Here is a 25,934-nt window from a genome sequence, read left to right as displayed (position 1 = left end):
ATGAATAAACGAGATCGATCCCCCGGCCGGTCAGACTGTCGGGTAAGGTTTGTTTCCCTTTTGTTCCCTCTTCACCCATCATCCTGGAAGCAATGTCCATTGTTGCGTGTCATTTCTAGGGAGGATCGCGACTTCGTAAATACTGTACTGACTTTCTGCCTTGTAAAACCTTCATGCAACCGATGGGCATTTAATATAAGCTTTCTTCTTCTTCATCATCGCCATCTTCTCCTCCTCCTCCTCCTCCTCCTCCTTCTCCTCCTCCTCCTCCTCCTCCTCTGCCTCCTCATCCTCATCTTGTGTTCCAGGCAGGGGTCAGCAATCTCTCTGGCTGTAGACGATGGCGACAACCACCTGTACAACTCCTCAGTGACGCTGGAGCAACGTCGTCTGTTCCATCCAGATAAGGAGCAAGAAATTCAATTGGGAGGAACACCATTTTCACCACAGAGCAACGTTTCGGGGAGCAGCTACTATGATGGTGGGTAAAAATGATACAGTGCGTTTACTCAGTCCTGACAAAAATCTGTAACCTCTTTTAACTTGGTGCCAAAGTGTAGTCGGACTGAAGGCTTGATATGTCTAGTAAGCAAGGAGACTCATTCCTCCCTCGTAGCCAGTATTGATTAAATTTCATGCAGCCTTGACTTACCACTCAAGTTGTGTCAGTGGCCAAGTTCCGTCAGATGAAAACAAACCGAATACAGAAGCTTTGTTAATGGTGCTGTTTACGTGGTGTATAAGAGGTGATTGATGGTAACTGTGTGGTGCTTTTTCATGATGGCTGTTGTGTGTGATGGTGGTGGTGAAGTGAGTGGTGGTGGTGTGTGGTGGTGGTGAAGTGAGTGGTTGTGATGGTGAAGTGAGTGGTTGTGTGTGTTGATGGTGAAGTGAATGGTTGTGTGTGTTGATGGTGATGTGAGTGGTTGTGTGTGTTGATGGTGAAGTGAGTGGTTGTGTGTGTTGATGGTGAAGTGAGTGGTTGTGTGTGTTGATGGTGAAGTGAGTGGTTGTGTGTGTTGATGGTGAAGTGAGTGGTTGTGTGTGATGATGGTGAAGTGAGTGGTTGTGTGTGATGATGGTGAAGTGAGTGGTTGTGTGTGATGATGGTGAAGTTCTTACCTTACCTAATTGTTCTTCCCTAATTGTATCTTTACAGGAATGAGTCAAGCTCGTACTGTCCCGTGTCTTACACCATATTTATCGTACATATCCTTAAATTTGTGAATTGTTTTGGCACACGCTATTTCATTCGGTAGTGCATTCCATTGGTCAATTACTCTGTTTGGGAAACTGAATTTCCTTACGTCTTTATCACCTCTCTTCTTATGCAGTTTTTTGCAGTGTCCTCTTGCTGATGCTTCTCCATATGTTAAGTATTCATTTATGTCTATTTTCTCCTTCCCTGATATGCACTTATATAGCATTATCATGTCACCTCTTTTCCTTCGCTCCTGTAGTGTTGGTAGATAAAGTTTATTTAGTCTTTCTTCGTAGCTTAGGTCCCTCAAGCTTGGTATCCATCTTGTAGCGGCCCTTTGAACTTTTTCAATCTTGTCTATGTGCTTTTTTAGATGAGGACTCCAGACTACTGATGCATATTCCAGGGTTGGTCTAATGAATGATGTTACTATCCTTCTTAGCATGTCTTCATTTATGTATGTGAATGCTATTCTCATATTTGCAAGCAGTGTATACATGTTCCGTACCTTCTCGCTGATGTGGTCAGGCGGAGATAGTCTGTTATTGATGATCACACCTAGGTCTTTCTCTCTTTCTGATGTGTATAGGGTTTTATTTCCTAACTTATAATCCCAATCAGGTCTTTTTCCACTTTTACCAAACTTGATTACATGACACTTGTCCACATTGAATTCCATTTGCCATGTACTACTCCATTCATGAAGTTTATTTAATTCTTCTTGTAGCTCTTTACAAGAGTCTGTTAGTAATTCTCCTTTGTATTTTTGCATCATCTGCAAACATATTCGGATAGCTCTCATTTCCAGTGTTACTGTTTATATCATTTATATACACTAAAAACATGATTGGTGCCAGCACTGAACCCTGTGGTACTCCACTAGTCACTTCTTTCCATGATGAGTAGTTTCCTCTTAATACTGTTCTCATTTCTCTTTTTATGAGAAAGTCTTGCATACAACAAAACAGTTTGCCTCGAATTCCTCCTTGGTGGTACAGTTTCCATAAAAGTCTTTGGTGTGGTACTGTGTCAAAAGCTTTCTTGAAATCTAAATAGATACTGTCCACCCATCCTTCCCTTTCCTGTATTGTGTTTGTTACTCTGTCATAGTAGCTCAACAGCTTAGTAACACATGATTTTCCTTTTCTGAAACCAAACTGTCTTTCTGTTATCATACTGTGTTCTTCTAGATGGTTTACCCAAGCTTTTCTTATAAGCTTTTCTAATATCTTGCTTACAACACTAGTCAGTGATACTGGTCGGTAGTTGAGAGGATTTTGTCTATTTCCTTTCTTGAATAAGGGGACAATATTTGCTTTTTTTCCAAATATCAGGTAGTGTACCTTGACTCAAGGATTTCTTGCAAATTAAAAATAATGGTTTACTTAACTCCTTTGCACATTCTCGTAGTACCCAACATGAAATTTCATCAGGACCACTTCCTTTTCCTCTGTCTAATCTACTTAACTCCTCCTGTATTACTTTTTCTGCTATTTGTATATCTGGTAGTATGTGTGGACATGCATGTTCCACATAGTCCCTCTCAAAATTTTTTTCTTCTGTAAAAACTAATTGGAAATTCTTATTTAGTGCTTCACAAATATCCTTCTCTTGTGTATAAGTGATTCCCTCGTCCGTAACTGATTGTATTATATCTTTTACTTTGGTTTTGCTTCTGATATAGCTGTAAAACAGCTTTGGTTGATCACTACTTTTATTTATTATATCCTCCTCAAACTGTTTTTGGGCTTCCCTCCTTATTCTTGTATAATCGTTTCTTGCCTGTTTGTAATTATTATACGCCCTTCACTATTATGTCTTCTGTATCTATTCCACAACAAATCTCTTCTTTCTTTTGATTTTTTACATTCTGTATTGAACCATTTCTGTATTTTCTTATCTGCTTCTTTGTGCTGTGGGATGTACTTCTGGACTCCTATTTCATAAAATTCACAGAATCTTTTATATACAGCATTTAAATCTTGTCCTCTAAGCTCATTTTCCCAATCAACTTCTAAGAAATACTTCTTTAGGTCTTGATAATTTCCCTTTTTATAGTTTAGGCTCTTTTTGTAACTGTCATTGCTGTTTACTATGTCATATGCTATCCTGAAGTTATAATTTAGTACTGCATGATCGCTTTTGCCGAGTGGAGGGTGATATATTAAACTGTCAATATCATTTTCTTGCTAAGTAAATATTAGATCTAGCACTGAAGGTACATCAAGCCCTCTTTTTCTGGTGGTTTCCCTCACATGTTGCGTTAGGAAGAACTCTTGTATGAGATCCAGGAGCTTTTGGTCCCAACAGCTTTCTTGGCTAATTATATCTAGAGTATTCCAATTTATATTTGTATTGAAATCCCCAGTTAGTATAATTCTTTCTGTTTTCTCTTCCATTTTTTGTAGTAATGATCTTAAACTCTGAAGTGTACTCTCTGCCAGGTCCTCATATTCATCTCTTTCCCGTGTGTTTGATCTGGGTGGCATGTACAAATTGGCTACAATTACTTTACCTTCAGATGTGTTGATCTCTACTGCAATCAGTTCTACTTGTGATGGTATATCTAGTTTTATTTCATTGACTTTTAGATTTTTCTTAGTTAATATTATAATTCCTCCTCCTTTTTTTAAATTTCTGTCTCTTCTCCATATATTGTATTCCTCTAAGTTTAGTATGTCATTGGATATCCTTGGTGTTAATTTTGTTTCAGTTAGGCATATTATTTGTGGTTCATTTTCTCTGACATAATCATTCATCTCTAGTAATTTAGATACCATTCCATCCACATTTGAGTACATCAACTTTATCTTCTTGTTTATATACTTGTCATGACATGGTTCTACTACCTTCCTCCTTTTTATTCCATCCTGTTTGTGTACCACTTTCCTACCTGCAATCCTATTACTTTGTAAAAAAAAAAAAAAAACTTCTCCTCTTCCGATCTTTCCTCATTTTTTGTTTTTGCTTCCTCCCTTTTCTCTTTCAGTAATTCCAGTTCCTCTTGTGTTAGGCATCTCTTTATCCATACATTTTTGAACTCCTCTTTTTCCATAAGATTCTTTACATTTTTTAATATCTCTTCCACAGTGTTTAAACTCTGGAAAGTCACCTTTAGAGATCTTGTCTTGCTTTTCTCATATTTCCCTAACCTTTTGTGTTCCTCTATGTCTTTACTACAGATTTCCTCTGATACTTCCTTCAGTAAGCTCATTACATTTGCCATCTCCTTTTTGTCTCTTGTGATCTTGTTTTTTAGATCTTCCTCTTCTATACCAGTGATTACTATAGATTTGTTTATATCTACTGAATCTCTGACTAACTTTGGATTGTTTTGGATTATTCTTTTCACTTCCTTTTTAATGCTTTTTTCCTCCACCCTTGTTTCTAAGTCTTTCTCTACTTTCACCATTCAGCATACGTGGTTTTCACATCATTTTTGTAGCTTTGCACAGCTTCATTCACCTGTGTTATCTTCTCCTCAATATCACTGCTCTGGTCAATAAGACTGCTAACTTGCCTAATTGTCTCTGTGTCATTTTTTAACTCTTCCATAACACTCTCGTGATTGACTACTGTACTTGCCATTTCACTCACTTTCTTCCTAAGTGTACTCAATTCCACTGTTAGTTCACTGATGGTTGTGTCTTTCTTATCGGCCTCCCTTCCTAGTTTTTCTATTTCTTCCTTTTGCAAGTGCATCTGCTTCTTTATTTCATCAATTTCATTTTTGAAAGCCATTTCTAGTTTGTTTACACGTTCAACCAGTCTTTTGTGAGGCTCCACTTCAACCAGTTCTTGGTAGAAATCATCATTTTGCTTCTTACTTTTATCCCTTTTCTTTTCCAAATTTGCTTTACTAAAGTATGTGTCCATTTTGCAATACTAAAAGTGCAAAGTATATACTTACAATCCCCGTGTTGTTGTAGCCTAAACAAACCTCACATGACTCAGCATATTCTTTCGTCTTGTTTTTCTTTTCTGTTTGAATAAGTCTTGTTTAAACTTTTTTTTTTCCTTTTAATAATGAACAATCATTTAGTCTAACCTAGTACAGAGCCTGACTCATGCAAAGATACTAATTTAGGTAATGCCACTGGCCGTGTTGATTCGGTACGGAGCGCCGATGTCGCACGTCCTACTTGTGTTGATGGTGAAGTGAGTGGTTGTGTGTGTTGATGGTGAAGTGAGTGGTTGTGTGTGTTGATGGTGAAGTGAATGGTTGTGTGTGATGGTGGTGGTGAAGTGAATGGTTGTGTGTGTTGATGGTGAAGTGAGTGGTTGTGTGTGATGGTGGTGGTGAAGTGAGTGGTTGTGTGTGATGGTGGTGGTGAAGTGAATGGTTGCGTGTGATGGTGGTGGTGAAGTGAGTGGTTGTGTGTGGTGGTGGTGAAGTGAGTGGTTGCGTGTGATGGTGGTGAAATGAGTGGTTGCGTGTGATGGTGGTGGTGAAGTGTGTGGCTGCGTGCGATGGTGGTGATGAAGTGAGTGCTTGTGTATGTTGGCGGTGGTGAATCGAGTGGTTGCGTGTGATGGTGGTGGTGAAGTGAGTGGTTGCGTGTGATGGTGGTGGTGAAGTGCATGGTTGCGTGTGATGGTGGTGGTGAAGTGAATGGTTACGTGTGATGGTAAAACACTTGTAAATGCAGAACGGTTATGACTGTGGGTAAACATGGTAGCAGTATTGTTCGCATGTTTCCTTCTCCAATTCAGCACTCCAAACTATATTCATTTGGAGGGGACCCCATTTTCCTTAAACCAGGGCTTGACGAATTCTAGGTGAGTAAGAATTATAAGAATTTTGCTTGTGTGTCACTCTTGTTCTTTTACTTAGAGTGCGGAAGCTTTTGTTAAGAGGCACACCATTTTTTCAGGCCAGTAACATTTAATAATATAACTACTCCAACGTCGGTATGAATGATGGGAAGGTTGTGGGTCGCCTTCTCCGCCTACAGCAGGAAGTATAGCCGGGAGGCACACCATTCCCCCTTGAATGTTACTCAGTGGCGCATCCAGGGGGGGCGGGGGAGGCCGCCCCCCCTCAGCTGTGAATGGCGCTCCCAAGAGCTGATTATTATCAAATATCAATGTCGATAAAAATAAAAAGCTATAATAATAATAATAATAATAATAATAATAATAATACATCCATCCATCCATCATCCAATACTACACTGCCCCATGAGGAACGTAGAAGCCCGGGGCTAGGCAAGTTGGTCCTGACATTTAAGATGAGTGAATAATAATAATAATAATAAATTAGGATATATGTATATACATCCTAATTAATAATTAGGATATATGTGTATATCCTAACTAATCAATAATATATTTCAATTTTGATCAACTATTAAAGAATGGTTTGAATGATCTATATTTCAGTTTTGATAAAAAGTTGAGAAAGGTTCGTTCGTTCGTTCGTTTAAAGTTTTCCTGCACATATAGTGCAGGCCGGGCCATACATTAGCCCGGTCAGTGGTGTATGGGCTGATTAAAAAACAATAAGTGGGGAGGACAGGACCTGGGGAATACCCAGCCCACACGTCCCGTCTCCTGACTGGCTTTGTGGTGTGTGTGTTGAGAATGGTTTGAATCTATACTGTATATATTTTAATTCTGATCAGTTGGTAGAGACTTGTATGAATCTATAATACATTCCAATTTCAATCAATCGGTAGAGAACTGTAACTGGTTTCCATCTAACACGAATTATTGGTTACAGGTTTTAAGTATTAACCACCATAAAAGTACCAAAACTTGCCCCAAAATGCTTTCAAAATGCTTGTGAAATGTTAAAAGCGTTTTGCGGCCGGGGCTCCGCCCCGGACTCCGCTGTGGGAGCTACCGCTCACCCCAAACCCGCTAGCTTATTGCCTCTCGCAGTCAGCGCTCGGCGCCCCTTACATTGACAAACAGTCGCCCCCCCCTTTCCTAAATCCTGGATCCGCCACTGACTCACCATACAGTGCTTTATTTCTAACATTATAATATCTCTCACCCTTTCAGCTCAGTAGATGACCAAGACATTGTACTCAGACTGGAGGGTTGATTTGACAATTAATCAAGAAGACCCATTCGTGCCTCATAGCTAAGGCCTATCAAAGTTCATGCAACCGCGAATAAGTAATTAAATTGTGCGAGTTGACCAGTTTCATCAGGTGATATTTACTCGATTATAATAAGGAAGGACTCATTCCTGCCTCATAACTAAGGCTCATCCATTTTTTTTTGCCACCACGACTTGGTATATAAGCTGTGGAAGTGGCCCAGGTGCATCAGATGAAAAAGAAATTAGGTAATTCTACTTCAAAGGCTGATAAAACTATTTGGAATGATTTCTGTAGATCACCTGCTTCACCTGCAATAAACTCAAGTATCCACACTGAGCTGAGAAGCACACAATTCTTCTCGAAACAAGTAATTCAGGGTAAAGCTTTCAGCAGGGTATTTAAGGACTGCATCCATAGTTGACTTGTCTACATCTCAACATAAAGAATCTTCAACATATTAAGCTTATCTGGGGAGGACTGGAGCTTGTTAAAGATGCCGTAGTAACCAATCTAACAATGCTCGTGCTAATGGTGCATGTGCTCACAAGCATCACCGACAAAGGTGAAAGTGGAGGACGATGAAGAGGGGTGATGGTTTGGATGGATGGCATTCTAACTATTAAAAAAAAAATCAAATCTTATACATGTATGATTCACTCAGTCACTCGCTGCAAATGCTGCAGAGCAAATAACCTCAATCATCTTCCAGTGGTGGGTAGTGGCGGCCATCATCCACTCACTTGATGTAGTGCTGCCTACTTCTTCCTTAGCTTTTATCATTATTTTTCTGTGCCTGCCCTCCTCTCTTCCTATTTCTCCCATCTTTCCTGTCACTTCTTATTGCTTGCTTTTCTTTCCTTTACAGGAGGCTTTGCATTGAGTGACAAGCCAAATGGCTTCCTGCAGGCCAAGAAACCATTTACAACGCTGGGTGGTAACCATATAACCAAACCATACGTGCTCCCTACTTGTCAGCAAGTGGGTTGGTGAAGAGTTAGTGCCCCTCCCTATAAAACAAATAACTCAAGTCAAATGCCCACCCCTTACGGGATTATGGCGCCTGGCAATAGATAGATAGATAGGCCCTCCAGCTTTACTCACGAAGGAACCCTCCTTGCAAGCCTCCAGACAGTGACTCTTTCCCTGCCTCTCCAGGTATCTCCCGATAGGAACGGTCAACCTCCTCCGGCCATGAGTAGTGGCGCCTTCTTCATTGTCTCTCCCACTCCGGATAACCTATGACTCAAATATCACCCTGTGAACATGATCAGCCTCAACGAAACGCTCCACATGCCCTGTCACGGGGTTTTTATATTTTCAGGGTAATTTTGATATAAATGGTTAAATATTATTTAAATTGATAATAATATTCAATAATATTGAAGAGCAGAGACAATGATTGTCTTGCTACATCAAGCAACGATTACTTTACGCTGGCTTAGCACGATTCTCTGAGAACGAGAATTTATAAACTTCCTCAACAGTACACAGCAGAGACTAATTACTCACAATTGCTGAATTACTGTACTGTTAGCCTCTGGAGAAAGTTACATCACCCTTGACAATAAATAATACTAATAATAATAACATCAGGTTCTTGCTGATGCATTAACTCCTGGCACAACGGATATTAAGTTAATACAACAAGACTGGTCTAAGTACCAGTTATGAATAGTAAATGTTTATGCAAGCTAGGAGCTATATGGAAAATAAGCTTAATTATGGAGAAATGAAACAAGATTTTTACTCTACATTAAGCTCAAGAAATAGAACTGTTAAATTTATTAATTACAAAAATAAATTTAACGTTACATTTCAAATCAAATCAATGAGACGCACTCGCTCACTCACACAGAAGCTAAATACTTACGCCTAGGAAAAACACCTTAACTAAACTCTTAAAACTAGGAAATACACGAAGGAAATACTATAGTCGATGAATGCTGCGTATCACCCAGGCTGAACTAGGATGGAAGTACTGAAGAACTGTGGAGTTTGGGTACTAGCTGACCTCACACTGCTAACACAGGACCTCTCTCCGTCGCAGCAACAACTGGACTGCCCAAGTCGTGAGAACAAAGCGGAGCACTCGGCCGCATTTTTTTAACGGTCGAATGAGCAGGGGCGAACAATAAAAAAACAATAGTATCGCTCAGTACAGCACTTAGTGACGTGCATTAAATCGGTCACTCTTTGAAAACGGTGACGAATTATTTGAAAAGTATACTCCGAAATGGAGGGAGAAACGGTTAGCTGAGCGATACACAGTGAGTTTTCCACTAATAGTTCGTGGCTTCTCACAAAAAGGAAATGTCGCGAATTGATTCGTGACATTACGCCCCATGAAAATTAAATCTTTCTTCCTTCAGAAGAAAGATTTCAATATAGATACATATAAATCCTAACTCAGTCACACAAGATTCACTCTGTGGTGTGTGTGCTATCCTGCTACAGGAGTATGTCGCAGTCGCCAGTGAGCGAAAAAACCTCGTATTTACGTTAATAGAAACAAGCTTGAGGGAAAAACTCCGTGACGACTGTGAAAATCCTGTACTCAGGTCAAACTGAGCGAAAGTTCGCTACATTTACATTAACAACTAATTGTTATGTAGTGTTGTGTATGTAATACACGGTGTAGGTGTGACAGTTGTAGTGTAACTGTAACTACGTGTAAAATGACACAGTAATACAAATTTATAGTAAAATAATGATGACGAGGCAGAAGAGAAGGGGCGGCAGCATGCAACAGGAACGGCCAGCTGATCTGCACGGCAATGCTGCACCCACCAGCTACACCTGCGAAAAGAATTAAGGTGGAGCATCAAAACTGTTATTTCTGTGTCTCTCTCTCTCTCTCTCTGCCTAGCAATCAGTACTTGTCATTATTAACCAGGAAACGTAATTCTTGAATTCACAAATTGCTTAGAACCCTTATAGCTTACTGGTTAACGCTTTCATTATTAACCAGGAAACGTGCCAGTTCTTGAATTCACAAATTGCTTAGAACGGGCAGTTTACTGGTTAACCTAACATTATTAACCAGGAAACGTGCCAGTTCTTGAATTCACAAATTGCTTAGAACGGGCAGTTTACTGGTTAACCTAACTCTACACTTACGAGTAATACAGGAAGCTGAAAATCGCTACGCAATCTCGGGCAGGTCACGTTTTAACACCCACCGTGGGTGTGAACACTCATGTGGGTAATGTGCATTCTCCGGGAATCCTCAGAGAGGCCCACAGCTCGAGACATTCCACAAGGTAATTCATACACAGCCTCGGACTGTCTCTGCAAGGTTCTCAAACTTCCCCCTTAACTTATGGTATACATGTATGTACAAGCCCTGGATATACTGTGTCCTGTAGGGCCAACGAGTGAGACGTCTGGTCTACACTTTTAACTGGGAACCAGGCTGGTCCTTGGATTACTCAAATCGCTTAGGATGCCTATTACGGAACCCAACATACAACAGTTGCTAGTTAGTAAGCAGCTAGTAGGTGAGACATCAGGTCTACACCCACATTACCACTATCCTGTCTCTCAACTGACTCAGAGATTACAGGTGTGGTTAGAAACGGCACAGGAAGGGCATGTCCCTGATTAGTGGTGTTACTTTGACACACACTGCAGGAACGGACAAAACTATCTATGTCTCGTCCCATCCCTGGCCAGAAAAAGTCAGCTCGGATATGGCCCTGGGTCTTCCTTTTGCCCATGTGACCTCCTGAGGCTGAACAATGACCCCATTGTAACACTGCTAGGCGGTACTTGGCGGGAACGACAAACTGCAGTCGAACCTCGCCCTCGGGTGTTCGTGACTCACGGTAGAGCCGTCCTTGTTTGCGAAGGAACTTGGCTTGACCTCCCCGTGAATACTTAATCACTCGACCCTTTTGTTTGTTCCGCACGGTAGCAAGTGTCGGGTCAGAATGTTGTTCTTGCACAACAAGTTGACTACACATCAGATCTTGCGGCGATTCAATGATCACTGGGGTGACACAGTCTGGAGCCTCAGTCATGGCTCGTGTTACCGCAGCAGCCGAAGTCTGAGTAGCGTCATCGGAGCAACTATCCTTGACTCCAATAATATTGCCTACTATAAGGTCAAATAGAGGCTCTGGCATGACAACTGCTAGTGTCGTACCAGTATAAAATGGAGATGCCACCTGGATACGTGCCTCAGGGAACAATCTCACTGATCCATCAATAAGGCTCGCATGGATCTGTCGACCTGTATACTGCTCAGGCCGAACTAAACTCTGCTTGACAGAGCAACCTGAGGAACCATTGTCTCTCAGGACCTTCGCAGGAATGCCTCCCACAAACCCTGGCTGTACAAGGAAGGTACTGTCACCTGTGGGAGGGCCTGTGGAGGAAGCAGCTAGCCACTCATGAGGCTGCTGAATTGATGTGGCAAACATTGTGCCTTGTGAGTTATAAGATGGAACATTGGCCATCTGTGGAGGGGGGTTCACTGTCACTGTGGGACTAGTGAACTGTGGGGAAGTACCCACACTGGTAGGGACGTGACCACCAGGCTGCTGCTGAGGAATGAAGGCTGCATTCGCTTCCTGCCTCTTTTGAGCTGGTGGTGGAAAAGTTTGTCCCGACGGTCGGTTGCGTGGCTGATACTGCTGCTGGTTAGGGTACTTGTTGTACCTCTTCCACTCAGGTTTCTGAGTGTTTTGCCCCTGGTCCTTCCACTGCGGTTTTGGACCTTGGCCATTATTCTGAGAATGGCCTTGTTGCTGGGGTTCAGTCTGAGACGGCTTCCCAGACTTGGCAGTATCTTTTCTGCTCCAGGTGTTTTGCTTACGAGCTTGATACCCGTATGCAGTAAAGAATGCGTCAGCCTTCTCTACCATTTGGCTGGCATCTTTCATCTGGCAGATCTTAAGCTGTGCTATGAGCTCAGCAGGCCACGACCTCTCTAGCTGTGTACGCAGCATAAGGTCAATTATCCCCTCACGCGTGGAAGGAGTTTCATCTTTTTCCATCCACTCACCTAGGTAAGCAGTGAGACGGTCGAGGAACTGAACAGCTGTCTCCTTGTCTTGGAGACGAGCTCGCATGAACTGAGCTTTGGCGTCGTCTACTGTGAGGCCATACGCCTTAATGAGTGCAGCTTTCATCACTTCATACGTGAGATTGTCTCCACGAATTCTGTGGAGAATATCGAGGGCAGGGCCCTCAAACAGACTAAGAAACTGAAGCCGCTTAGCTGCATCATCGAGCTGGTAAAGCTGAGCCATGTCTTCAAATCGAGCTATGTATGGCTCGATTCGCTCGCCATCTTTGTATGGGGGAAGCTTGATGTGTGGGGTCGCCATAACATGTGCAGGGAGAGCGCTCGTGGAGCTTGAACCAACTGCACCAGATGTGTCTGAACCCAAGGAATCTCGCTTGAGCTTCAGCACTTCAAGTTCATGTCTCTCGCGTGCTTCTCGCTCGGCACGTTCGTGTTCTCGTTCTCTGTCTCGTTGTTGTAACTCGTATTGACGTTCTCTCTCTCGTTCCTCACGCTGTTCTCGCTCATGTTCTAAGTCGAGTTCGCGCTGTTTTCGCTCGTACTCGCGCTCCTTTTCACGCTGCTCTTGTTCATGTGCACGCTCTCTTTCACGTTGTTCGCGCTGTTCTCGCTCGTATTCGCGCTGAATCTTACGCTCTTCACGGGCATCATTCTCGCGCTGCTGTTCCTGATTATGCCGTGAGAGTATATACTCTTTAATTTCGGTTGGGTCCGAAAGACCCATATCTTTGGCTTCCTGTAAAAATACAGTAGTAGCCATGTCGCTAACTCAATCTAAATAACTAGCGACTCAGTACTGATTGCTGCTTCGCAAACGAATGCTAATAAACACAAGTAAAGAGTACAGACACAAGCTAGTGGTGACCAGTCTTATCCAGTTAACTGGCAAAGAATAAATCAAAAATGTAAATGACTGGGAAGACTCAATAATAAACACAATGGGTACGCCGACTTCCCAGGAGCGAATAAAATCGTCTGGCGTTACAAAGAATAAACTAGAGTTAAGTACTCTATTGATTAATAAAGCAAAATTCACTTGCTAAATTAACGGTAACCACCAGTAAACTTGTGCCTATAAACTTTAATGATAAATACCTAAATATGAATGAGTGAGCACTATCTCGTGAATAGCTTTAGAGCTAGGAGTTAATATCCTGGAATGAGGTCGCCAATTGTCACGGGGTTTTTATATTTTCAGGGTAATTTTGATATAAATGGTTAAATATTATTTAAATTGATAATAATATTCAATAATATTGAAGAGCAGAGACAATGATTGTCTTGCTACATCAAGCAACGATTACTTTACGCTGGCTTAGCACGATTCTCTGAGAACGAGAATTTATAAACTTCCTCAACAGTACACAGCAGAGACTAATTACTCACAATTGCTGAATTACTGTACTGTTAGCCTCTGGAGAAAGTTACATCACCCTTGACAATAAATAATACTAATAATAATAACATCAGGTTCTTGCTGATGCATTAACTCCTGGCACAACGGATATTAAGTTAATACAACAAGACTGGTCTAAGTACCAGTTATGAATAGTAAATGTTTATGCAAGCTAGGAGCTATATGGAAAATAAGCTTAATTATGGAGAAATGAAACAAGATTTTTACTCTACATTAAGCTCAAGAAATAGAACTGTTAAATTTATTAATTACAAAAATAAATTGAACGTTACATTTCAAATCAAATCAATGAGACGCACTCGCTCACTCACACAGAAGCTAAATACTTACGCCTAGGAAAAACACCTTAACTAAACTCTTAAAACTAGGAAATACACGAAGGAAATACTATAGTCGATGAATGCTGCGTATCACCCAGGCTGAACTAGGATGGAAGTACTGAAGAACTGTGGAGTTTGGGTACTAGCTGACCTCACACTGCTAACACAGGACCTCTCTCCGTCGCAGCAACAACTGGACTGCCCAAGTCGTGAGAACAAAGCGGAGCACTCGGCCGCATTTTTTTAACGGTCGAATGAGCAGGGGCGAACAATAAAAAAACAATAGTATCGCTCAGTACAGCACTTAGTGACGTGCATTAAATCGGTCACTCTTTGAAAACGGTGACGAATTATTTGAAAAGTATACTCCGAAATGGAGGGAGAAACGGTTAGCTGAGCGATACACAGTGAGTTTTCCACTAATAGTTCGTGGCTTCTCACAAAAAGGAAATGTCGCGAATTGATTCGTGACATGCCCATGTAACTGGAGTTGGCCTTTTCATATAATCTGGGCAGTAGGCCTCGAGTCAGCCTCACGGAGTACTCGTTCATTGTGTTCTTGAACACACCAGCAATTTCCCTTGATCCTTTAAAGGCACTCAGTAACAAAGGAGTTAATTCATCACTCTAAGGCACTGTTTAGTGTCCTTGTCTCACAGCCATAAAGCAAGACAGGGAGTACCATCACCCCGGAGATGCGGATTTTTGCTCTTCATAAATAATGATAACACCAAATAATCGAATTCAGTTAATCCGTAAACCAAAGGTCGAACCAGTGTATTGACAAATCTTATCACATATGTTATGGATCACACTGCCAAAATCTGTTAATCTTTCCAAGACTTCACTGTCCTCATCACATACCTAAACAAACTATATTGTTTCATTCAACAAGCCACCAAATACCTGGACCTTGGTCTTGGCCCAGGAGATCTTTGGTCCCAGTGGGTTCACATTCTTGTTAGATGCCTCGAGAGTATTCAGTAGTGTGTCCAGCGACTTTGCAAGGTTAACTGCATCATTAGCAAAGGCAAGATCAGTAACCTTAAAATTGCCAGTTTATACCCCACGGAGTGTCTGACTCACAGCTTGACCCATCACTTAATCCATACATGTGTTGAAAAGTGAGGGAACAAGGAAACATACCAGTCTTATTGGAAGGAAATCGGATGTCTCACCAACCCCCGACCCCCCCCACATACACACACTTGACAGTGGCTGAATACAGGCCAGCTGTGAACCGGGTTATCTCCGCAGGGATCCTATGGAGTCCTAGGAGTTCCCATAGTGTCTTTCGATTTACTGAGTCAAACGCCTTCTTGAGATCAATGTAGGCTTCAAGTAGTCCTTGCCGAAACTCCCGACTTCGTTGTGCGAGAACTCTAAGAACTCGGATCCTGTCAACTGTAGACTTCTTGGACGTAAATCCGCATTGCTCAAGCCTCTGAAACTTAAGCAAATGGCCCCGGATATGCATCACGAGAACATGAGTGAGGGCCTTGCCTGGCATACCGAGCACCGTAACACCACGGTAATTACTGTAAAGCAGCCACGCTGGTTTCCATTTTCTTTCTAGACTGAGGTAACCAAACCCTTTATCCAGTCAGATGAATGATACCAGTACGTCCAGTGGCATCTACGACTGCATGTGATGCCCAGATCATGACTTTGCCTCCAGCTCTGATCAGTTCCGCAGTGATGCCACGAACACCAGCTGCCATACTACTTTTTAACCAAGCCACTGATTTCTTTATTTTATTAAGAGAAGGCAAGGCATCGTTGATTGGTGGAAAAGCTGCTAGTGGTTGCACACCAGCCAACAGGAACCCTCCTAGGGCAGATTATTCTAGGTATAGCTGCCAAGTACTCAGCCCAGCATGCCCTGTACATCTGCCCCCTAACATAAGCCATGCATCTGCTGTCCAGATACAGTAGAGTTAACCCAAGAGGTGGGGCAAGAGTGGACGTTCTTCAGGGAATGATAAGCAGATCTATGGTTATTTGCATGAAGCAACCTTCTGCCTCCTCAGTGATTTCCATGACATACCTCTCCTTGCCCCTGCTGAGCAAAACTCTTGCACAGTGAAACAGAAACCTGTCCTGCTCTCTATCCCACGCCAGTTTGGCAGCATAACCCTCATCAGTCGTAACAAATATCCTCGGCATGACAAATCGTCTCCTTGATCTTAGGTGTTTCTCCATTGCATTCGCCAGCTCTGCCAGAGTATCACACTTAACCCTTGAACTGTGGCAGGGGGGGGGGAGGTGCAAAACAAGCTCTGCTGTATAGCAGTATGACCAATTTAGCAATCACTGCAAAATTACTTTAGATGTGCACCATCGTCTTGGAACTTATATGACACACCTATCTATGAAATATATTTGCTCAACTCTCCGTAGTTAGGGAGTTACTGTGGTCAGAAATTTCCCGGTTGTCGGGAAACTGACAACAATAAAAGCGGGATTTGTTTCCGTCAAGCCTCAGTCAGTTACCAGTTTGTCCAATAATCCATACCTTGAGCATGACCTGCTACTTTCAATAATTTATTGCATATTTCCCTCCCTTCCCTTAGCCACTGTTACCCTTGCATTGGATTTTATCATCATAATTCGTTTTTTCAAAACAGGTCTGAGCCTTTCTTGGTTTCTAAGACCATGGTAAGAGGATCTGGAAGTGCATGAATTTCGTTCACAGTAGCTGCTGTTACTTTGTTCTAGGTTTAATCTAGTGGGTGTTGATGAGCGATTAGAGAAAGCCTAATATTCCTTAAGAACTGTTTGACACTACTCCTTTGAGGAACTTCGTGGCACACTGTTAAAAATCTCTCTCATATAAGGAAAGTCGCAAGCCCCTGGAGTTGACTTCTGTGGAGCAAGTCACACACCACTGGCTAAATGCATCCCATCGTTCAGTAGGGTCCTCAACAGCAGTGAACACCTAAGTTCAATGATACTGCCACTGCATACTCATCAGCACACTCCTCACTCCTGAGTTTCTCAAGATGAAACTTCTCATTTTTTTATTCTCTCAGTTTTGACTTGTAACCAAAGAGTAGCAATGACAGGTCGGTGATCAGGAGTAAAGACTGTACTCCTGAGAACACTGCAGTTCTGAGGGATCCTCCACTGAGTACCTACAAGCCTGTGATCAATCTCCTTGGCAACCGCCGCTAGGACCAGGAACCATTAATTTTTAGTTTATAAGATTTCGGAAAATCTAAAAAGAAGAAACTATTGGAATTCCTGGTTCCAGAGCCATGGGGACCTATATATTCCTCAAAGCTTACTCTGCCGGTGTCAGCAACTGCACTAAAGTTACACAAGACCAATACTTCATTCCGTAAGGGACACTGTTCCAAAACTGTTTTTTTTTTTTACCTAATACTATCGCACTAGCCGTGTGTGTGTGTGTGTGTGTGTGTGTGTGTGTGTGTGTGTGTGTATTTTGGGCAACCGAAACCACACATTCAAATCGCACCAAAATTGGCACAAATATCGCAAAAGATTCGCTGCTGTGAAAAAACTTGGTCCCATCACGATTGAAAAACTTTTACTATATTTAATGAGCAATCACATTTTGACCAAAAAACGCCGCTCCTGGCGCCCGACATAGGATCTCTATAGAATTTTTTGCCCACAGGTACAACTAAAATAAACTATAGTAGTACGAGAGCCCTCCACAGGAGCAAGTGTGAGGGGCCCAAAGAGCCCACGAGCACTTGTCTAATAGACAGTACTATAGCACTAGCCGTGTGTGTGTGTGTGTGTGTGTGTGTTTTTGTGTGTTTTGGGCAGCCAAAACTACACATTCAAATCGCACCAAAATTAGCACAAAAATCACAAAAAATTCACTGATGTGAAAAAACTTGGTCCCATCACGATTGAAAAACTTTTACTATATTTAATGGGCAATCACATTTTGACCAAAAAACGCCTCTCCTGGCGCCCGGCATAGGATCTCTGTAGAACTTTTTGCCCAAAGGTACGACTAAAATAATTATACTATGGCAGTAGCCGTGTGTCTGTGGGTGTATTTCGGACTTGCGTTCAGACAACTTGGGTTCCATTCCCGAAGCTGCAAATAACACGATCAATTGGTTAGCTGCAAAAAATCCAAGTGACACTAGAACAGCACATAAACACGAGATCCCTCCGCAGGAGAAAGTGCGAGGGCCTGAAGAACCCACAAGCACTTGTATGTTCTATACATAATTCAGTGTACAGAATTAGTAACAAAGTTAATGTGTAGCTATAGGTAATTCAGACAGGGCTCTCTACACCCTTTGCAAATGTGGGGTATATTGCAATATGACTTGAAAGAGCAGAAAAATGCTGCATTCATCATCATCATCATGATCCGGACCTCCTTTCCCACCCTAGGGCAGGGTGAGGAGTAGCAATGTACAGATAGCCCAAATTTGCCCAATCTAATGGGCTACGCTTCCAGTCACTCATCATTCAAGCCCCCGGAATCCTGACTTTATCGGATACGCCAAAACATTCACCAGGTTACATATTTAAAACAGTACGGTTATAAAATAGCAGGGAGAGAAGTAGGGCATTTTCACACTACTTATCTAATTAAGTGATGTGTTTGACATTATTCAGAATATCTAACTTTCTATCTTTAGCCAGACACTACTAATCCTGTAAGGGGTGGCCGTTTGTGGTTTTACAGGGAGGGACACTAACCCCCCCGCCAACCCATTTGTTTTTACCTAAGGAAGAAGGAACCAAAAGGCTAGAAGCCTAGAAGACTATTCCCTCCAAGAAAAAATAAAACCAAGATAACAGAGAGCCAGATGCAGGATCCGTTCATTTTGAGATGACCGGACACACTGTGTTTTAAAGACTGGAAGTCATAGGCAGTAGGAATTGAGAAGAAGGAAGATAGTTCTAGAGTTTACCTATTGCATACATCAAGGATGGTGAGTTGCAGTTAAATCTTGCATTAGAGAGTTAGGCAGAAAAGGGATGAGAGCTTGTCGCTCGACAGGTGCTACACGCCTACTGTAATGGTTGAGGGATGCAAGCAGACAGTTCAGAGGAGCAGTGACCACTGAAGTAGCAACAGAAAAGAGATAAAAATACAATATTGCTGCAAAGAGACAGTAGTTGAAGGGAGCCAGTAAAAAAAAAAAGAGAGTCAATGTTATGAAAAGCCTTTGACTCCACCTTGTTGCAAAGGGCTGTATGTGGAGAGCTGTATTCTACAAAGAGGCAAATAAGACCCATGTATAAAGTCAACAACTGTCCAGGAGTAAAGAACACATGGAGTCAGCTCAGCACACATAACCTCTTGGAAGCAGGTTTTACAGAAGAGTTAATATGAGCTTTCCAAGAAAAATCCGAGAGAATGAAACCCCAAGTATGTTCAGAGATGATGCAGGATTGGCTTGGATGTTGTCAAAAATTAGAGGATACTCCTTAACCTCTAGGATACGCAATTTGATCGACCGAACTTCCCTGAAAACCTGTACAGTATATGGAGCCAATTTTTCGACTCTTACAGAAGTAAAAAGCTTTATGCCCAAGGTTTAGAGCTTGAATTTACACACCTTATGCCACAAACCAGAGCATTTCAGACAAACTGGTTCATGAGCTATAGCCAGTCAAAGTTGGAAAAAGTTACCCTTCCAGGCGGGGTGACTCCAGTTTCCTATGCACCCCCACCCCATTTCTCCCTCATTCCTCCTCTCCCATGACCTTCCTAATGCCCCAGTCACACTGCAGGTACGACTTGTCAACAACCTGAAAATTGCAAAACCTGTCCCCGCCCACAGAGGTCTCCGAGCAGTCGTGCCGTCGATCGGCTACTGGTAGTTGTCCAGTGTCCGTCCAGCGTCCGTCCAGTGGGCAGCCGAATGGCGACCATGTCCAGGTACACACAGGTCAAGACACCAACGGGTGGCTGGCTGGTCGTCGGCTGGCCTCCGACAAACAGCGGCCGGTCCGCATCCTGTCGCAGTTTAGACCGCAACCTCATGTAGCGGCCGGCCTCAGATTGGCTGGCGGCTGGTCTCGGTCCAGCCCACCACCTGTCGCTTGACCAATCGCCGGCTGGATGGCAGGCGGACTTCAACCACCACCCCGGACAGGAGGCTTGTGGACAGCGGCTGCCGCAGTCCAGTGTTCACCTTGATGGAGTGTGGACGGCCACCACACAAAGCAGGTGGCAATTGGCCTCCGTCCGGATGGCAACCACCACTTAAAAATCAGGTGTCGCTGACCAGTCACAGTCCGTAAGCCAGCCAGACGCAGCCCAGCTGCCCACAGGGCGGCTTCCGTGCCATGACATCGGTGGTTGCAGAGAGGTTTTTTTGTGCAGCACGAAAAACCTCACGACGATTTTTTGGTCGCCATGGTGGCCTGCGGCTAGACCGAGACATATGAAGACCGGTCGTAAACCTCACCAAAACCACCCACGACTTGCAGGTCGTGGGTGGTTTGCGATAAGTCGTACCTGCAGTGTGACTGGGGCCTAACCAAGGCCTTCTAAAATTTTAGAAGGCCTTGGCCTAACCCACTCCCATCACCCCCTCTCTTCCTCCCCTCCCCCTACCCCCCTACCCCTACCTCCCCTACCCCCACCCTTTGGAATTTTCCAGCTCATTTTTTTTTTTTTTCAAACAATAACATCCACAGTAATTATGTAGGTGTTCCTCACTCACTCCCAACACCCTTCCCCCCCCAACACTTCTCCCCTCCCCCCATCCCCTTCCCTCATAACTGTGTAGCCGTAAAAAAAAAAAAAAAATGAGCAAAAGCATGCAAAATCTTTTTCTTGGTGTTACTCACACACTCCACCATCCCCTCTCCCCTCACCCCTTCCTCCCATCCCCTCCCCTCAGAGCTGTCAAATTAAGTAGCTGTAAGAATTTCAAGGAGATAAAAAGCTAGAGCTAACCCCTCTCCTTCCCTAACCCTCTCCAGAATTTTCCAGCTCATTTCATTTTTTTTTTAATAGATGCAAAATAATTATGTCAGTGTTCCTCACTCAGTCCCAACACCCTTCCCCTAACACTTCTCCCCTCCCCACCTTCCCTCCTCCCATCCCCTTCCCTCCCTCTGTCCCCTTCCCTCCCCCCGACCCCTTCCCTCATAGCTGTGTAGCTGTCAAAACAAAAAACATACATAAAAAAAAACATACATTCTATATTTCATGCATCGATGTAAGCAATTTCACAAACAGTAATCTGGTACTGAATGAAAACACGCAACATGAATAGTAGCAATGACATATAATACTCTAGGCGGGGGGAGGGGAAGAGGTAAGCGGACGGCATACTACAAGGGGTGGGGAGAGGCCTGGAGGGGTGGTACGGGGGTATAGAAGTGGGAGACAGACATCACAAAACAAAAAGAACAGGCAGAGAGGGAGTACAGGGGTGTGGAGGGTGGGTAGGGTGGATATAACCCTCCCCAGGGAGACAGGGAGGGGGGATAGTGGGGGGGAACCGCGGTGGCGTGATGGAGGATGGTGGGGGAAGGGGAGGGAGGGAGTAGGGGGTGGTCAGAGGTGAGGGAAGAGGAGAGGGAACAAAGGTATTGGGGTAGAGAAAGGTGGCGGGAGTGCGGTGGGGTATTCACCCCCCCCATCATGGGTAGGGGCCCAGATCCTCCCCCTCCCTACTCAGGACTTAGTTCTCACTGGTTTGCATAGATATATGTCACAATCGGGCCGAAGCCTAGCGTCCGCAGTTTTATACAAAGGCTCCTCTATCGATCCTATTAGGCATCAAGTGAAATCCTGAAAAAGGATCAGTCGATCCTGTTAGTACTTTTGGGGTTAAGACTATGAGAGGTTGATAGATGTGAGAACTTGGTTTTTGATCCATTAGAAACAACAAGATTACCTTTATCCCAATCAGAGATATGAGCCAAGGTAGACATTAGGTGTGCCATAGTCTCATTTCTTGTTCACTGAAACAACTACTGAGATGGATGCTGCAAGAAGTAGATGGTATAGTGAAGGGTGGAGTCGTTAGCATATAAGTGGATAGGGTTTTTACAGTTTAGAAGGTCACTGATGAACAGAAGGAAGAGAGCTGGTGATAGGACAGAGCCCTAAGGAACACTAATATTTGTAGCTCTAGAAGAATGGTGGCTGTCTACAACAGCGGCTACAGAATGACCAGAAAAGAAGCTAGAGGTAAAGGCACAGATAGAAGGATAGAAACTGTAAGAGGGCAGTTTGGAAATTAAAGATTTGTGCCAGACTTGATCGAATGTCTTTGAGATGTCATGTGCAATGGCAAGGCTTTTGCGTAAGTCCCGAAAAGAGGATGACCAGAGGTATGAAAGAAAGGCGAGAAGATCGCCAGTGGAGCGTCCCTGGCAGAATCCATACTGACAATCGGAAAGAAGGTTGTCATAGGATAGATACTGCAATATTTTTTTGTTAAGAATAGATTCTGAAACTTTAGAAATACAGGATGTTAAAGTAATTGGGTGATAGTTAGAGGGCTGGCAATGGTCACCCTTCCTTGGGACAGGTTGAATAATAAGAGCAGACTTCCAGAGTAAAGGTACTAGTTGACAGACAAAGGCAAGAGATTTTACCTAGGCAGGGTGTAAGCACAAGCACATTCTTGAGGACAACAGGAGGGACCCTATCAGGCCCATATGCCTTGTTAGCATTGAAGCCAGTGGTAGCAGAAAACACATCAATTGAAGAAAATTTGATATCAACCATGAAGAAGTCAGAGGGGAAAAGTGATGCAGGAATAGCATCAGATTCATCTAAAGTAGAACTGGATGAGAAAGTCTGAGTTCTGCTTTACCATTAGAAGAAACAACTACAGAGCCATTAAAGAAGAAAAGAGGAGAGAAGGATGATGAAGTGAAGTGGTTAGAAAGATTTTTGGAAAGGTGCAAGAAGGCGGGGGAAGAATTTGAGCTGCAGAATTCAGAGCATTTACTACAAATAAAATTATTTTTAATTAAGCGAAGAACAGACTTAGCACAGTTCTGGGCAGAAACATAAGAGAGCTGAGATTCAGGGGTGGGTTGGCTCCATTACCTTTTGTAGGCCTTCTCCTTGTTGTGAACAGCATTAGAACATGCGTAATTAAACGATTTTCTTACATTAGTTACGGGATTAGAGAAAGGAATGTAGGCTATGATTCCATGCCCAGAAGAATAATATCTTTAATGGGCAATGCACACTCATTAGGCTGTCAGCCATAGAAGCAATAATCATTTTAGAGAAATCAAAGAAGTACTGGCTGAATGCCTCCCAGTCAACAGCTCCAAAGTGCTACAGCCACCTCATCTTATTCAAATTTGGCTTAGAAGAGCTCTATCTCTTCAAAATCACGCATCTCAGTAGGAGAGAACATTGCAGTAATAAGTGAACATCAAAATGTGCTTCAACCTCAACAACATTATGCATTCATTAACCAGAGTAACTCTATCGACAGAAAAGACAAAGTGTACAGAAATAGCTTCAGCCATACCATGAAGAAGGGTACCATTGTCACAACCAGACCACTAGTGTGCATAATCATTACTGATCTTCTCATGGCCAGGCCTCCTCAACTCAGAGAGTGCAGCATTGTTAACCCTCAGTTCCCTCAGCTCTCGTGACAGAGTCAGTTGATCATCCAGCGATAGATGGAATGTCCCAAGTTTCCACCTGAAGTGCCATCACAAGGTTAAAACCCATGTGTGAAACATCGTGCTCGTGTGACCTCTGCACCACAGTGACATGCTTGAAAATCAGTACAGGTGCTATGGGTCCCGCCCCCTTCAACTTACTGCTGGGGTCCCGGAGGCTATACCAAGCAACCATCATGATATATTCCAGCCTGGCAGGACATCAAGAGTCCTCCCCACTGGCACCTGAGGAGGACCCCGCACCCCACAGGCACCTGAGGGGGACCCCCACCCCACTGGCACTTGAGGAGGCCCCCATCACATTGGCACCTGAGGAGGCCCCCCACCCCCTATCACGTTCAGGGACAGCTGAAACAGCTGATCCCGAGCCCATATCCTCCTTTTGACTTCTGTGATGGTGTTAGTTTTACAGTGAGAGATGCAAACCTTCCTCCAAGCTCCCAGGTCAGGACAGGACTCATCACTAGCTTACGGACAAAGGCATGGAATCACTAGGCATTAGGACTATGTAGGTCTGATATCCGAGCTTACATTCTCCTAGATGGACTGCCAACCAAGGCTAACGAGCTCCACATACTCTGCTAGATGGCCGTTGGTTCAGCACCCAAAGTACACATGTATGCTGAAGTCCACTTGGGGCCTACTCTACAAATCTGTTAGTATACCATGATACAGTTAGTCCTTGTCTGATTAAGTTCTTTAGTTAATGGACTGTTACATGCACAGGCTGATCACTGATCAACAACAGTTTTGTCCCAAGGGTATCGATGGGTGCTCTAAGGATACTTTTTACCCTCCACCTGACATAGTCAGAGGAGGGTGTTCTTATCACTGGGATCAATAGGTGTCTGTCTGTAGAGCTGGGTGGCAGAGCAGCAGGGCAGCTGGCCAGGCATAGAGATTTTGTTTCCGGGCCAGAACTCAGAAAGTATTCAATATACAGTAGAGTCATGAAATTTCACATAGTTGCGTTATATAGTGAACTGGTGCCTTTTGATAGGTAGAATGCTGTTTCTTAAGAAGTATTTTTTTTTTTTATAACGAAAAAGTAAAAAAAAAAAAAAAAATCCAGAGATTTCAGTGCAACCTGTGCAAAGAATCTGAAGGGCTCAGGTTATGTGTTCTCAAAGCTTTCTCCTTACGCCCCCCTTTAAAGGAAAAGACTGGGGACGGGGGTAAGGGCTGTTATGCGCTTGGTTATGTGTGCAGGGAGGTGGGGGGTATGAGCATGGTCAGGTGGAGAGTTGCAACAGTGTAACATTGTCTATGTTTCATGTTGAATCCAAACAGAAGATCAGATTTTTATGTCAGGCTTAATTTTCTTCTGACGCCATGTTCATACGTTCGTCAATTAGCAGAACGATGGCATACAAAATTAATATATTATTTTAAGCACAAATTTTTCTGTAAAATTAATATAGTTCAATCCACTTGGGGAGAAAGGTCTGATAATGCAGGCAGAATAAATTTGGGCAGAGCAGCAGACTGTGCAGGTTGAAATATGTTTAGACCTGTTCATAGTATAGTTTCTATGTGTAGAGCAGCCCCAAGTCAGTCTGCTTGTACGTGCCACAGATAACAGCTAGTGTGTGTTGCTCCTTTCTTATGTATTTTTTTACACCAGTATCATGTTCATCTTACGTCTTTATTTCCTTCATTCTTTCCTCTTCCTTCTGCCTATGACTGATTTTACACTTCCTCCTCTGTTTTTCTTTCCTACATTCTCTCCTCTCTTTTCTGCCTATGGGTGACTCTACACTGAATGACAGGCCAAATGGTTTCGTGTGCACCAGGAAACCATTTACTACGCTGGATGGTAACCATATAACCAAATTATAGCACCAGTGGTTTAGTGGGCAATTATGGCACTCCAGTAAGATTGAGCCTGTGCACATTTCTGTCCAAGGGATGCTTGGGGTTTAGTGTTCACGTAATGCCACTCAGGGATGAGTGAGGCTGATCACTGTCATCTTAAATGTCAGGATCAACTTGCCTAGCACCGGGCTCCTACGCTCCTCATGAGGCAACACAGGATTAAATGATGGATGGATGGATGGATTGTACTCATCTAGATACCTTGTCATGCCGCACAACTGTCTTAATCATCCTAATTTCTTCTGCTATGTATGTGGTGAGCCAACTTCTAAATCCCAGAAGTCGAACTTTATACCACTGGTGAAAAGAAAAAAAATGCTCCTAAGAACTTTATTTCGGATGTAATGTGGGTGATTAAGACAAGAGTTGGGCCCTTCACATTTGTTGTATGACATGTGCAAGACTACCCACAGGATGGCTAAAC

At 43.1% G+C, this 25,934-nt stretch overlaps 1 protein-coding gene across 1 annotated transcript in view; it reads left to right on the top strand.

The window, feature by feature from the left end:
* The window catches only part of LOC145403139 (putative neural-cadherin 2), a 180,275-nt gene that overhangs the window by 126,209 nt on the left and 28,132 nt on the right, over nucleotides 1-25,934 (top strand). The window contains exons 26-28 of the mRNA XM_080274964.1: nucleotides 309-481; nucleotides 19,801-20,031; nucleotides 23,723-23,971. Of these exons, the coding sequence (XP_080131090.1) occupies nucleotides 309-481; nucleotides 19,801-20,031; nucleotides 23,723-23,971 (653 nt within the window). The remainder of the gene's footprint in view (nucleotides 1-308; nucleotides 482-19,800; nucleotides 20,032-23,722; nucleotides 23,972-25,934) is intronic.

Source organism: Coenobita brevimanus, chromosome 60 (genome assembly GCF_032717465.1).
Source record: "Coenobita brevimanus isolate Jiangsu-jjx chromosome 60, ASM3271746v2, whole genome shotgun sequence".
Taxonomy (NCBI): Eukaryota; Metazoa; Arthropoda; class Malacostraca; order Decapoda; family Coenobitidae; genus Coenobita; species Coenobita brevimanus.
Note: the sequence above shows the minus strand (reverse complement) of the source record. Positions and strands in the feature narration are given on the sequence as shown.